Genomic DNA, 15,876 nt, shown 5'->3' with positions numbered 1-15,876 from the left:
CTTCTTTACACTTCTTTTGATCGTGCGTCAGCAAAAATTAGCTTATGGTAATTAAGCACAATAAAACAACAATATAAAAAAGAAAACTCAGTACGCCTAATTCTACACAGCATTCCACAAAATCGTTTATTCCACGAGATGATTAATTCTATTTGTAAGTCCGTTGGAACTTCGTTCTCTGCTGGTTGAAGCCCCTTGCCTGCGTCCTTTTCCGAGAATTGGTATTCTGTTTCGTAAACAAAAGACAGAAGCTGTGCCGCTGAAGGACTACGAGTAAACAGTTATTTATTCGGTATCTATGGAAACCAGGCGTTTCACGAAGTAAGCGCATGTGACACAGCACGAACCGATAGGGACAACCCACTGTTCGCAGAAAAAGACACGCAACATTGGACGAAAATCAATAAAGTCGAGGACAAGCATATACAGGAAGAAAAAAAAAAGAAAGGAAACAGAAGAGAATGAGGTTCCGAAGTGCGATGTCTACGTGGGCAATCAATCGCATTAAATCTCCACCAAGCACACGCATTCGTCTCTACCACCAGAGAAGACATGCGCGGGACGCTATCGAAAGAGCCCGTCTCTCGTTTAGTGATAGATGGTCATTACACTGCAAAGCAGGTTGTCCCTTCTCTCGGCACTATAGTATACTCGGCTCGCATAGTATCGAGCGCCGAAAGCTAAAAGCCAACTCAAGCCGTCTATTTAGCTTGAGGAGGTTCAGCCCGCGGCCCGCCCCGTTTTTTTGCTTCCTTGATTGCTAGCTGTAACGAGCGACTTGTCGCTACGCTAACAAGATTCACCTTAAATAAGATGTATGGTATATGGGAAGTGTGCGAAAACTTGTTGCCAGGCAGGAAACTCATCGAAAACCGGTTTCTCACCTAGTAACAAATTTCCGACTGGTTGAAAACAAACGTATATGACCATCAACTGTACGCATATGAAAAGTGGCAGGTGTGTGCGCTGAAGTCACTCGTAGAGCGTGATTGAAGCTGACGCTGCCTACTGCTTGCTCCTGACGCCAACTCGAACTGACCATGCGTGGTACAGCTAAGGGTTTGCCCTCAAACAGTGAAGCGCGGGAGAGTGCAGTAGTAGAGAGGCGCGAATGAACAAGGCACCCGTTTGAAAAAGGCGCATTCTAGACCACCATCGCCTGCGGAAGGAATAAGCACCCGCACAGACACATGGCTACCGGATGTTTCAGCGAACACTTTCAAAAATTCCTAAATATATGGGGAGTTCGAAATAGAAAAACAAATATTTCCACGACCAAACTCTCAAGGGCGGCGGAGGTATAAGTTAATGTAAAAACTCCTAAAGCTGTATAGTTACTAACTAAAACCTACCGATAATCTTTTTTTATGAACCGAATTCGATGATTAGTGACTATACGTGAGCTCGAATTCGAATTGGTAACAGTTTATTGTGAATGGTAAGCGCAGAAACAGAAGAAGAAAGAGAATCACTCAGACGAGCGCTCGTCTTTGTAGTTCTCTTCCTTCGTCTGTTTTCATGCTGTGCCATTGACAATGATGTACCGAAATCCGACTTCCCGACTCCATAGTCCTGAAGCAGCGAGGTAAGCCGATCGTCTCGCTGCTTGCGGCATTCAAATAGATTACACCCAGAGCTGCTTAAGACACATATCAGGTGATAAAAAATTCGAGGACACTTTGGCGACTAGAGTGATGAAAGGCGAAAGCCTGAGTCTGCATTCTACTACGCGACTGTTGCGCATGTAACGATGAATGCTGCTGCGAGTAAAGCGAGCGACTGCTCTTTCACATTCTACGAGTGCATTTATTCAGTGAATTCTGCTTGGCAGCGACGAGATCGCGCTCCTTGTACCTTCGCAGTTGTTCTACATTTATTGTTGTGTGGTTGATTTTACCGGGTGCTCGGCATTAATTAGTAATTAATCAATTAAGTACGTAACCAATACTAATTAGTAATTATTAAATAATTTGACTGATGAGTAATTATGAGGTAAATAATAATTAGTAATTAACTAGGCATTAGCACTAAATTGTTAGTAATTAATTATTATGTATTAATTAAAATAATTTTTGGTGCAGCTGCTGCAGCTGCTCATACGAACCTCTTTTCGCCTGTTCTTTCCTTCATCAACGGGGAAAACGTGCCCGTTCATAGCTTAAAAGGTCAGAAACACCGCATAGTCATGTGATTTGCAAGTGGGGAGCGTGCTCGGACGCCTGAATGCTCGCGGTAACGCTATGACGCAGATTCATGTGGCCATGCGCTGGCTATGTGATATGCCTGAACGACAGCAATGCGGCAGTAATATTGTTATGGTGTGTATATTCCACTAAAAGTCAGATACTGACAGCCGCATACCGTTGGCTCCCACACTCGTAGGTGGCGTTATAATCTGCCAGCCTCCAGAAACTGGACGCTGGTTGAGGCTGGCGTTCGTTTCGGTGTTTAATTGCTAGAGTTGGGACTGCGTCATCCACATTTGAGGGGAGCGCTTTTCCCGCGGCTATCGATGCGCCGCCCCTTTACTCCTTCCCTCTCCTCGCTCCTTCCGGGATAAACCACGGCCGCTCAATGGAGGCGCACTCCTCCATTGAGCGGCCGTGGATAAACGGTCCCGCGCGGGGGCTATAAAGGGAGCGCACGCGTCGCCTCATCTGCACACACGATAACCCTAAGGTCAAAATGGCGTCGCGCCTATCACACAAAGGACTGGCCCGTCGTGAGCCTTGCCGTGCGCTCCCACGTCGGCAGAGCAATCGTCCACATGGGTGCTAATTCAGCCCCACGTTGGGCGCAATTTTGTGGGCGATTCCTCTGCCCGAGGTAGACGCAAGACACACACACACACACACACACACACACACACACACACACACACACACACACACACACACACACACACACACACACACACACACACACACACACACACACACACACACACACACACACACACACACACACACACACACACACACACACACACACACACACACACACACACACACACACACACACACACACACACACACACACACACACACACACACACACACACACACACACACACACACACACACACACACACACACACACACACACACACACACACACACACACACACACACACACACACACACACACACACACACACACACACACACACACACACACACACACACACACACACACACACACACACACACACACACACACACACACACACACACACACACACACACACACACACACACACACACACACACACACACACACACACACACACACACACACACAGCGGGCCATGGAATAAATATCTTTATCTCTCTGTCGGGGGTGTCCAAGCAGATGCGGGGGGGGGGGGGGGTCAGGGGTCGTCGGGAGAGCAGCCAGGCAGCGGCCAGCGGGAGATCCACGAGTGAAGAGAGCGAGGAGACGGCGTGCGCCTCAGCCTCCCTTTATAGCCCCCGCGCGGGACCGGTTATCCAGGAACGAGCGAGAAGAGGTAAGGGGTAAAGGGGGCGGCGCATAGGTAGCCGCGGGAAAAGCGCTCCCTTCAAATGTGGCTGGCGCGGTCCCCACAGTGTTCACGTGCTCTGAATAATTCGAACCTCGTCTTCCATGAAGCGCCAACTTATGGTCCACCCAGGACACTTTATAGATCATTACAGATAGCTTGCTTGTGAGGTCATTGGAGCCACGATGGATCACGCATGGCCTGCATCCAGCTTTTGCAGGACACTGCATAAGAAGGTTATCAGAACAAAAAGGATTTTGCCATGCGTTCGAGTCTCTCACATGACGGCGAGTACGTGTGAAGTTAATGCATTCTATTATTAGGTGAATGTGGGAGTTCCTGTCTACCACCTACTACATCGTGGACTGCAGTCACTCCAGAGGTTTCATAAGTTTTGGTTGGGCCTAGTTGGTTCGTGATTTTCCTAAGGTAACTGATGAGCCTAAACAGTAGACGATCCTTGTATCTTCTGCCTAGATCGTCTACTGTTTGTGGTGATCAGTTACCTTGGTTACTCCAGAATGTCCCGCATTAGTCAAAAAAGAACAGAGTAGAGGCAAGGCGCACTCAACTGTTGCCGTTGTGGCCGTTGGCACCATTGGTCGTCGTTCTGAGGTCGCTCGACGCGTCTTCGGGCGAGGACATCGATGAAGAGGGCGGCTCCTTAGAGGCGGCCGAGTCGTTCATTTCGATCCTGTCCTGGAGCTTCTGGATCTCCTGCCGGAGCTCAGTGATGATGCTCTGGTACTGCTTCACATGGTGTGTTACGTCTACGAGGTTGCAGCGGACCTGCGCGTGCGCAGAATGAGTCAGCGCGATCTTACGTCACTTCGTGGCCTCAGCACGAGCGTCCCGCAGGTCATAAATATACGGCGTCGCCACATAATAAGGCGAATGTGAATAAATCTGCGCAGGTGTATTGCATCCACAAGTGCGTTAGGGCGCCGTAGAAAGCTTCACCAAAGGCTTCATTGTTGGTCTGCAGTGACGTCACTAATAACGGAGCTTTCTTCGTTTAAGGGCATTGCCGAATGTAGACGGGAACCATAAATTCCCAAGCGCTTTGCGATGTTCACATAGAACTGATTACTGCGTTGTTCCTACCCGCATAGCCAATTTAACCCGGGTATGAATCCGCTGATGGAAGCGAAGGTCGAGGTGCCTGTGTACTGTGTGGTTTCAGTGCACGTTAAGGAACCGCTGCTGGTAAAGTTGCTATAGTTGACTTCCACTATAGCGTCCCCCAATAGTTTTAGTCACTTCTGGAAGTTAAACACCATAGACAAAACCGAACGAATTAACGAAAGTCATCAGCTACTCATAGTCCCATGTACATGTACTTCCTGTCACATTGGTTTCTGCGTATCTACTACTGTTTTGGTCAAGCCCTTGGCAGGGGGGTGGACATATAGAATGTTGCATAGTGGTACCTTGTTGGTGATGTTGCGCGCCCTCTCGGCGTAGACGAGCGTGTTCCGCGATTCGTCGTAGTGCGACGATGCGGGCGAGATGTGGGCCACCATGACGGTGCGGCAGTTTCCCGACAGCGCCTCCTTGAGCAGCCGTGTCAGTTTGCTGTCCCGGAAGTTGACGTACTTCGGATTCCGCGTTGCTGCGAATAAGGAGAAGACAGATGAGCGATGTTTTAGCAGAACGTGAAGGCAGGCTATAGGTATCTATTGGTGGCATGCTTTCTCCGGATTCGTCATGCCGCGCAAGATATATCGCCTTCTGTATGCGAAATAAGCTTTTGTCAGCAGATGTGAATTTAGCGCCAGTACTGTGCCCTTCTTTCTGTGTTTATCTCTTACATGCGCTATGATGAGCCCGGATACTGGTGATCGAGCGCTCTGTAGTGTTTAAAACTGCACGTTTTATTCCTAGTGAAAAAACCCTGTGAGTAACAGTAACCTCATACAAATTCTCATAATACTCTTACTAAACTCATACAAATCTCATATAACCTCATACTAAACTCATTCATCATATGAGAAATATATGAGAATTAATGAGATTTGTATGAGTTTAGTATGAGAAATCTGTGTGAGGTTATTGTGACTTATATAGTTTTTTTTTTCACTAGGGATATCGTATACATAATATAATTGCATGAGATTTAGTGTCACATAGTAGATATACCGACTTTACCATTGCATGTAGCTTGAATTCATTGCTTGTGCCCCCGAGTAGTGGCAAAGCAATTAAAGCATGCTGCATGTATTTAAGCCGATATGGTTCATTTACTTCGTGGCTTTACCTGTTAAACCTTTTCAATGAACACTTTCGAGAGTGAGTACAAGGAGGCGCAAATCGCGACTCTAAGGCAGAAGAAAACACCCGATTGAACTTGCATGCGTGCTAGTTGATTACACGAATCGGATAACCGCTGCCGCTGCACTGTCCACCACATACACAAGGGAGAAGACAAAAAGACAGAAAAAGCGCATCACCGCTGTGGACGTCTTTCTGTGTTCTCACTTGTGTATATGACGAACAATGCAGAGCAAGCAGTCATAAGGAAACAAAAAATCATACACTTGATTGCGCTCAATTCGCGCCCGGAAGAACATCGATTTGCTTAGCCTGCTGGCCGGTTGATTGTAAACGCGTTTGTTCCACATCCTTTGCGTTTGCAGATGCTGTGGCGGAGGCAGCTTTACTGGCCATTACGGAATTCTCACATGCCATGAACATTCTAACGCGACAGTGTTAAATATCACTTTCGACGAAAGTGTGACCGAGACATTATCTCGAGACAATCTTCATCGGTTAAAAGGGTGTGACGTCAAAACGCATTCATTAATGCAATTCATTAATAATATAAGATGATTGGTAAATTGCTGGGACCGAACCTCTGCCCCTTGGCTCATAAGCCGGCCATTCTAGCTTTGCGCCTCTAAGGAACATTGGCCCGTAACACTCCTAAGTAAATTAGGTGTTCCCCAATATTTTTTGCACGTCTATGATAGCTGCATAAATTTTGCAGATGTCAGGTTTCCGCCCGCCTAACTGAGTGTTGCTATATCAACAATATTCTGCTATTGTTTCGAGGACGATATATAGTAGAATGTAATACTTTACTAGCATCTCTATTACAGGCCGCTATTTAATATTTGAAAATGCTATTTATACTTTACACTGAAAATGTTTTGTCAAGCATTGCGCTGGTTATTGTATGCCTTTGCAAATGTATACACAGGAAATGTTCTGTCACTTTTTGTTCTCCTGTTTGTGTGATTTGCCTGCACTTGCGTTGAAAGTCTTAAAATCAAAGATCAATTACAAACCTTGTTTAACGAATTACGTTGCATAGCACGTGGCCGAAATTTATTGTCGAATCTGTATTTTTTGTATAGTTTTGCGAATGAAGTTCGTGTTGCTTCCCGCCACTGTAACGGCCCCACGACCAACAGTGTTTGTAAATAAACAAATAAAAAACAAAGCTTACCTGTATTATATATGATTAAACTCTGACCTGATAGGAGTGGCCATGGCTATACCATGAACGAGTACCATGACTAGGGTCAAAGTCAAGGTCAACGCCGATTAGGCCTAATTAACAATAAGTCTCTGTGAAGCACATATGAAGAAATGAAGCCGGAACATTTTGACACAGATTGGCGTAATTAGACCTTCCTAAGCCTAACTGAGCGTTTTAGGCTTAGTAAAATCTAATAGGCTATAGATAAGCTTAAAGGTCTTTAATGACACACTGTAGTGTTACGTTGCTGTCTGAACATGCATTGACCACTATTGCATCTTCCAAAGTCTAATTACGCTTTATTAGGCTTAGTTAAGCCTAATCGGCGTAACTAAACTTATTTAGTGAGGAAGCGCTCCTATAGTTTTCGAAATAAAACTGGCTAAAATATTGTATTTTAACGCGATAACATTAAAAGCCTCGTTCACCGAAAATCCGGCATCGGCGCCGGCGTTGGCTTTGTCAGCGAAAAATGACGAGCATGGCACTGACAGGCGGGTAGCCTGCCATTGCCGCGCACTCTGACATTAGGGTTGCCTGTTTTAAATTTGGCAGGAGATGCCAGCTCGGGCCTCGAGCTCCTTTCATATGGGAATATGATACAAGAATTAGCCTGCCATGACATTATGAATACACGTTACCCCTGTATGCCACGCAAGTACGTTACTTAGTTAAAGCGGGGCTTGATATGTGGGCCTCGCGTCATACCCTTATAGGAGCTTAAGTGTCATTCGTAATATTTTCTTCGGCGGTTGTACTTGATTCATCGATAAGTTCCTCAGTACACGCAGTGCAGACGTCAGAATGTCGTACCATAATATACTGCTTGAGGCATGCAGTTTTCCCGATATTTTTTACAAATTCGTCTCGGTCACTTTGGTGTTGCCCTTTCGCTTGTTGTCTTTTCAATTCTTATTCCTTGGCAGAGACCTTCTTCCTGAGGCGATGATGCACTGCAGTATTATGGAAACATACCTTCTATACTGCGAACACACCCATCTTTTGGACGCACAGGGTGTATAACGATACAGCTTGCCACGACAAATATCTAATTTTTAGTATAAGGATTTCCGTTGCTCGCCCTCGTCTCATGCGCCCGCAGGCACCATAACTCGCGAGTGGCTTTTTGTTACAGTTTCCCACGCGAAATACCTAAACAGTCTCAGGGATAGGTAGTGTGTGTGCACGACCATATGGCGGCAATTCCCAGTGATCTCATGTCTCAGAAAATGGCAACGGAAAAAAAAATTATTCTGTGTTTTATTCGAAAGAACTGCAAGCTGCAGTCGGGCATAACGAGGATTACGCGAGCACAGACCTTTAGGCTATAACTGGTAAGCCATTGTTTCACATGACCAGGGCTATCGTCGAGGTCGCGCTGTTCATACTCAACAAGGGCTAGTTTGGCTTAGTTCGTATGGGTTAACGTCCCAAAACGATTCAGACTATGGGATATGCCGTAGTAGAGGGCTCCAGTGGTTGAGACCACCTGGGGTTCTTTAACGTGTACTGCCATCGCGCAGTACACTGGTGCCTTGCTTTTCGTTTCCGTCGAAAAGCGGCCACCGCGGTAGTGGATCAAATCCGCATCCGAGGCATCAGCAGTCGAGCGCCTTAACCACCCATGCAGCCATCGCGGCGGGGCAAATAACGATGACTATTAGAGTCGAAGGCATTTGAACTATGCCCCAATTAAATAACAAGAGAAGCGCAACGCGGTATGAGTGCTCAGATCGAAACAGTTTACGTCCTGAGAGACCCCACCATCATAACCTACATCATCATAATAATGAGCGTATAGGACGGACAACGCCTTCCTCCAATGGTCTCTATTCAACCCGCCTATAGGGCGGGTGCCGCCTACAGATACGTGAAGGTTTGCTTATCTCATTTGTCGCGCCTTATTCTCCGTCATACATGGTTATGTAATTTTCCTTCTGACGCCAGCGAATTAGTGTCGATGAAATCAGTCCACCGTGAAGAAAATCATGCCCTGACCGTTTTTTAACCTCGAGCTCCAATACTGTGTGCACGTTGTGAGAGGGCGGGGTTTATTAGAAGACTGTGACTATGGGAAAGGAAAGGTAGAAAGCGAGGAATAAAGTATGAGATGGATTTACGGTATGATCGAAGCAGTTAACACGATCCTGAGCGAGCCTCGAAAAATAGCTAGTGAGCCTGGCGCTCAGGTCGTGAAGAGTAGAACACGACTGCGCGACTGATTAACAGCAGTCCTAGCGGACCATCGGCTATTGTCCGCATTGCGCATGTCTCTCAAGAAAATTTTCTCCTGGATACCAACAAACCGCATTTCTTTAATCGTCAATTATATCTAAGCTTGCATCCGTCTGCTTGCTCTTAATTTTGATTTTTTTCGTTAGCCTCGGACCTTCGAAACTTTAGGTGAGTATACCGACAATCCGCCTTTTGCGCGAGTTTTCTGCGCATGCGCGAAGCCCCAGCGGCGACTGATGAAAACACACTGAGAGGCGTCGACGGCGCTTCTCGTCGCCGCAATGCATAGCCAACGCACGGGGGCTGGAGGCGCGGTACGTTCACAGCCTCGGTAAAACGATGCCAATCACCTGTGCCGCTTACGGCTGCCACTCTCGAGGCGTGCCGGGATGCAAGACGCGTTTCGTTAGGTTTCCTTCGGCGAGCCGCGACCTGCAACGGCGTGAAGCTTGGATTAGGGCAACCAAGCGTCAAGACGTGAATGGGCGACCTTGGCAGCCGACTGCTTGCTCTCGACTGTGCGAAAAACACAATTCGTTACAGGTATGTATGCATCTAAAGGAAATGTGCATGATCAAAAGTATCTACCGGAGTTTGCACCAAGCCTGTAACCCACCAGTGATAGCCGCAATGAGCATTTGTTCGGCGCGTCTGATGGCTATGTATTTTGTCGTTTGTTTTCTTTATGTGCGAAGGGGCCGGGTAGCCCAGATATCACAGGTGGCTGTGTGCGCTAGACCGTAATATTTAGCATGTTTTATCGCGACTGCCGCCTGACTAAAAAGAAGAAAAAAAGGGTGTTTGTTGTGATGCACCGCCGTTAGCGAGCCGAGTGGTTGAGCTGGTCATATGAGGCTCGCGAACGGCAGTGCATTAAAACGTCGTATTTTTTTCTTCTTGTTAGTGAGGTGGCAGTCACGATAAAACATGCTAAATATTACGGCCTAGCGCACACAGCCGCCTGTGATATCTAAGCTACCTAGCACTTTCGCACATAAAGATAAGAAGGGACAAAATACATCGCCTTCAGGCCCCGCGGTGCAACTGAAGCAATCACGCACCGAAGAAATCCTCATTGCAGCTATCACTGGTGCGCTACAGCCTGGGTGAAAACTCCAGTAGGTACTTTTCATCATGCCTATTTCGCTTAGATGCATACATACCTGTAGTATCTGTGTTTTTGCCGCTCGGAGCATATGACGCACTTGACACTTGCACGACGCACAGTATTTTTTTTTTTTTAATTAAAGGCTCGCCTTCGTGCACGCCAAAGCATCCGGACTGTGTTCCTTTAATGTACGCAATCAGATGCACTTCGTTAGGAAGCTTGATAATCGTCGTCTTCGTCCAGCCATTTGCAACGGCAAGGAAACCGCCCGGCACAATAAATGAGTCTCCTGGAGGGTTCATGCTCGTTCACTTGCAGAGTGTATCGCTCTGGACGTAGAACAGGGTTGGTTCCTGACCGAGATGCGCATCCGATATGTAGGAGATTCACATGTGTCACCAAGTTGATTCCGCAGAAATCGCGGCGGAGGCAGAAATGAACGTTGGAGATCCTTTCACAACAGAATGACCATTCTCTGCGCACCGAGAACCTTTTCACCACTGCGACCACATCCGTTCTGACTCCTGAGGCCAGAAACCGGCTACAGCTCTGAATCATCCATTGCCACAAAAATGCAGCGCGTTTCCTGCAGGTGTGCATTCCGGCCGGGACAATGCCCTTTTCACGGGGTGTGTATATGTGACTCTCTGCCGATCTTCGTGGATGAAATCCTATAGCTGCACGGTTGTAGATGACGCGAGGAGGAAGCGACGCCCATTGCACCATGCCGGCGCCGAGGTGACCGCATTGTGCTCGGTAACTCAAGACACCCCGCGCATATGCGCCGCTCAAAGTCACAGGAGACGATTCCACCTAGCTCTGCAGCATCAACAAACCCCTGGCTGCTTTGCCCTTTGAGATCCCTCTCTCTCTCTCTGCCCCCACGCTCTCCTGTCTGCCGAAAACCTGCACGCTGAGAGCGTCTCATTCTGTCACGTCGAACACGGCCCGCGCTACACGCTCTTACAATACGAAGATAGTATATGCGTACGTGCGTTATGAGTGGATTGTGAAAACGCTCTACCTTCCCCCATACTGCGTGAACATGATATGCTGCAATCACTGTCACTACGTTCCGCTCCGAGGCCAAAAAAGGGGGGAAGCTTTCGCTTTCTACCAGCGCTGGCGTGGCCATTTCGTATGGTGCGCTTTCGCGTCGTCTGCTACACTGCCGCTCAATGTGTTTCCCGCCCGCTCCCGCATGATGGCGCCACATCCTCGCGCAAAAGGCGGATTGGAAGAGTAGCTTTCACGCATTTGCCCTGTTCCCTTTAACCCTAACCACATTCGGCGCTTCTCTGGCAATTGCGACTCTGATGCATAGCTGCCCATTTCAGAAAGGCCGTTAAATCGTCCATGAAGGCTGTCGAGACCGCTTTGTCACAGCGGGAAGCAGCCGCAATAACTCTTCTTGGCCTGTGTATGTCCTGCACAAGGGCTTTGCAATGCGGTGCAGTGCGTTAAATGCTAGAGCACGCGTCAACCCTAACCTAGCGTTAATTCCCATTTGACCACATCGCGTTGTGATTGGTTAATACACGAAACACTAACGCACCACCGATCATTGTTACCTACGACCAATTTTGTGAATTCAACGTCCTGATCAGCTGACAACGGTTAGCAAGTTTCGCCACCCTACACATTTCTAACTGGACGATTCCATGTAGCGGAGTCGCCGCAGAGTTTCAGGCGACTGCGTTGTAAAGCCGCGCGCTGTAGCGTCATTAGGTCTCTCTGCCACAGGCAGCAGGCGACAATTACGTTCCGCAATAATAGAACCATACACCCAGGTACAGCACTGCTCTAGGTGTACTTGACCTCCGCGCAGCAAAAAGTGGACTGCCGATGCGGAACCAATGCACCTCTACAACTACTGCACCAGTTTTGTGCAGTGCTGCGGAACGTAGCAGACGCTTGAGATAAAATTACAATACCTATTCGAAAGCAGGTGCTTGTAGGCAAGATAATAGCTTCTTCAGAACTGTAATTCTGGGCTGGTGAATGTCGGAAAATAGGACAGACTTGAGTATAAGCAATAGTTAATGAGTGCCTTCCAAACGACTACGCTCGAGACTCGCATTGTAATTACCTTGAAGTATCCTTCCGCGGCTATATCAGTTTACCAAATGCTGTACTATACAAAGCTTTATCTACGTCCGCATTCTGCATTTTTTAATGAAGTTCAGTCTGTTTTTTTTTCCCTCGATAATAAACGTTCACTTGAGAACCGACGCCTGTGTCGTCCCTAATTCCCTTTTTTTTTTAAATGTAATGACAAAACTAAAACGTATGAGTTGATGACAACTGACCAAGTTTTTTGAACTTTTTGAGAATAGAAAAACATGAATTTTGTCGGCTGCACGGTGCAGGGACCCTGACCAAGCTGAAACCTGGCGCTCAAAGCGTGGCAAAAGGGTAAGAGGAAATGAGGCATGATGTAAGCGCCTGTACGTCCCGTGTCCCTCACAGCTCTGTGTTGGTTTGCTACTGCACTTTACCAATATTTAATAATTAAACGCCTAGCCCACCTGCAGCCAGGCAGCTAGGGGGAGGAGGAGGGAGGGTTAGGCGCGTCACACAGCATCGCACGTTCCCCGTTCTGCTTTCCGCTGCAGGCGCAGAAGCAGCACGGCAGAAGCAAAATGCACACATGGATGCGTTTCCGATGACGTGGTGTGTAGCTGTTACCAGCGTTCGTGAATGTCACGGTGCGAGGGTCAGTGGGGTTGCCTACTCAGAGTCCGGTAAAATTAGCACGTGTGCGACCCTGAGAGACTTGCGCAGTTATAAGCAAATAAAGCTGAGAGACGGTTTTGCTTCGCCAACCAACGTAGCATCGTGTGAGTGCACATGCGAGAACCTCGTTAAGGCCGGGATACATGGAGCGTTTTCACGGCACCAGGCCTGCACCTACAGATGGCGATGCAGAGTGTTCTGTATCCATCTTCCATGAATGGTAGTTGACGAATACAACGACATGCAATGCACAGCGGGAGAAAGGGGATGTTAAACATGATGGATGAGCGGCTGTAAGTGGGACGTATTTTTCTTTTGGGACGTCCTCCGGGACGTCTTCCAAGGAACTGTTAAGAATGACTTTTCGCTTAACCCTTATAACGTCAGGTATCTCCCGACTGAACACGAGTACGGTGTTCCACACAACCTTACAATGCTGGTGAGCCTGTATAGTACATGGAGAAGCAGGATGGCAATACGGCACGCAGATCTGTTAAGATCTGCTTGCCGTACCGTGTGCCGCATCTTACGATAGCTTCCTTAAAGCGTTCTCTGATTGGAGACAGTCAGAAAACGCTTTAAAAAATCTATTATCAGATGCTTTGAATTAAATATCAAATTTCCAGCACGTACGGAAACATAAAAAATAATAAAGTAATTTTAGCCATATTACATTATTCAAATGCGGCTGACGGTTCCTGTGTAAATATTGTATGTTGTATCGTGCGACGGTAGCGCAGTGCTCTCGCGCAGTGGCCAAATCTAACTGCGGCCGCATTTTTTTTTCCAAGGTCAGAGGCCTCAAAAATTGTCCACATATTTGAGGTTCGGCTAATAAAGTAGTGCTTTTGAGCTAGAAAAGATCGAGAGCGGTTCTCGAATACAAGCAAAGCCATAAACGGATGGAGGTCAGAATAAAAATAAAAATTAAGCACAACCAATGACAAAGCAAGCAAGGAGACTGTCTGGAGAAATGTGGCGAACATTTTACATTACCCATTTTTCCAGGAACTATAAAGCGGAAGCCGCATGGTCGCGGGGAAAAATACAGCCAGATGAAAGGTTAGTAACATATATAGCGGGCGTCTTAGCTAAATGTGCGCCTAATCCCGTGAAAGGAATTTAGAGCTGTTGAGAGTCACTTGACCTAGCCTGCAGTTCCTTAGTTGTTCTTCAAGGTATAAAAGTAAAGCTACTGAAAAAGTAACTTTGCAGTTATTGCCTTGAGGAAGGAAGTTTCAATATATCAGGTGATTTAGGAAAGCAGGACATGATTTTTAAAAATATGCTTTTTGAGGTGTGAAAGAGACCCCTGACACAATTGTACCACTGCTGGCGGTCATGATTTTTAAAAATATATTTTTTGAGGTGTGAAAACTACCCCTGACACAATTGTACCAGTGCTGGCGGTCATCAGAAAACAGGAGGATATTGTTAATTATAATAAGCGAGTTAACTAATTTCTGATAATTAACCTTTAACTGTTATAGCTATAGGTTTCTATAGTTGCAGTAGCCGGCCGTTATTAGCAGACATATCAGCTTTCAGAATTTTGAAAACGTGCTTACCCCTCTCTTTTGAAGAAATACGCTTTCAAAGAACCTGTGCACTGTAAGCATTGCATCCAATGCCGTCAATCAAATGTCCCGCCATGCTCTTTGCGCCGCCTGCGCGCTGCGGTGCTCGCCTCTGCTTGCTGCTCTAGCTGACAAGGGTTACGGAGAGAGAAGGTGATGTGGCACCACGGTGTAAGAATACTTATTCTTACACCGTGTGTGGCACTCAGTCCATTGATTGACGGCGCTAAGGTCAGTGTTAGAGCGCAGGTTCTCCGAAAGCGCGTTTCTTTTGGCGTAAGATAATCAAAACTTGTTGGTCGACAGCGCCAAGGCTAACCGGCTTTTCTAAAATCTCAAAACTGATGCCGCTATTAATGATGGCCGGCTACACTTCTTTAATTGCAATTACATGCCCAACTGTAATAGAAATTTCTCAACGTTTTTCCCCAAAAAAGACGGCGGTGGAAGTGCTTTCTCCCATAAAAGTTTTTCCGCCAACAAAGGAAATCCAGCCCCCTGCTGGCTTAAACTCGCCCTTGAGCCCTTCCTCACTCATGAAGATGAAGATGCCGCTTGAAAGAACGCATGTGTTACTCCGCGGAAAAAAAACTTGCTGCGGCCTGATTATGACAGCTTTGCTGTGAATTGCTGCGGTCTGATTATGACAGCTTTGCTGTGAAGTGGGTCTGCATCGAGAAGTCACCTCTCGGTGACCTCTAGATGCAGAGGGGAACAACTAGAACTCACCCAAAGCGTTGATGACGTTGCCAAGAGCCAGGAGCGATTTGTTGATGTGTGCTCCTTCCTTTAGCCGGAGTCCGGTGTTCTGCAAGTGGATGGGCGTCTAAAACATTGGCTCCCGTGATCGAACGGGACTGGTAATTGGAGGCAAGGATTGGGCAATTATGCCTATCACTTTTTCTGCATCCCCGCCGTGCCTTTTCCAAAACATAAGCACGAATCAAGGGTTACCCAAAACTCGTTCCACTATGCCATTACAGTGACGTATAGGAGAACGAGTATACCGACCAGAAGGTATTCCATCAAACCTAGGATTACATCAATTTTTCCTTTATTTGTGCATAGCCACAGAAAATGTGTGGATGACATTCCTTTAGGGGAATGGTTCTTGTAGTGTAGAAACATATGGTGTTTCTTGCTCAGATCTCCCTCTTGAACGTTCACTCTATGTTCCTATACTTTATTTCAACTGCCTGTAAAATAGTGCTTTTGCAAG

The 15,876-nt window shown here is 47.0% G+C and overlaps 1 protein-coding gene across 1 annotated transcript in view; it reads right to left on the bottom strand.

Moving 5' to 3' along the window:
* The window catches only part of Kif19A (Kinesin family member 19A), a 123,810-nt gene that overhangs the window by 21,226 nt on the left and 86,708 nt on the right, over positions 1 to 15,876 (bottom strand). The window contains exons 8-10 of the mRNA XM_084604775.1: positions 15,387 to 15,465; positions 4,951 to 5,132; positions 4,093 to 4,309 (exon numbers count right to left, since the gene is read on the bottom strand). Of these exons, the coding sequence (XP_084460901.1) occupies positions 4,093 to 4,309; positions 4,951 to 5,132; positions 15,387 to 15,465 (478 nt within the window). The remainder of the gene's footprint in view (positions 1 to 4,092; positions 4,310 to 4,950; positions 5,133 to 15,386; positions 15,466 to 15,876) is intronic.

This window comes from Amblyomma maculatum, chromosome 5 (genome assembly GCF_055883805.1).
Source record: "Amblyomma maculatum isolate TAMU_Amacu chromosome 5, ASM5588380v1, whole genome shotgun sequence".
Classification (NCBI taxonomy): Eukaryota; Metazoa; Arthropoda; class Arachnida; order Ixodida; family Ixodidae; genus Amblyomma; species Amblyomma maculatum.
This window is presented reverse-complemented; position numbering and strand designations above follow the sequence as displayed.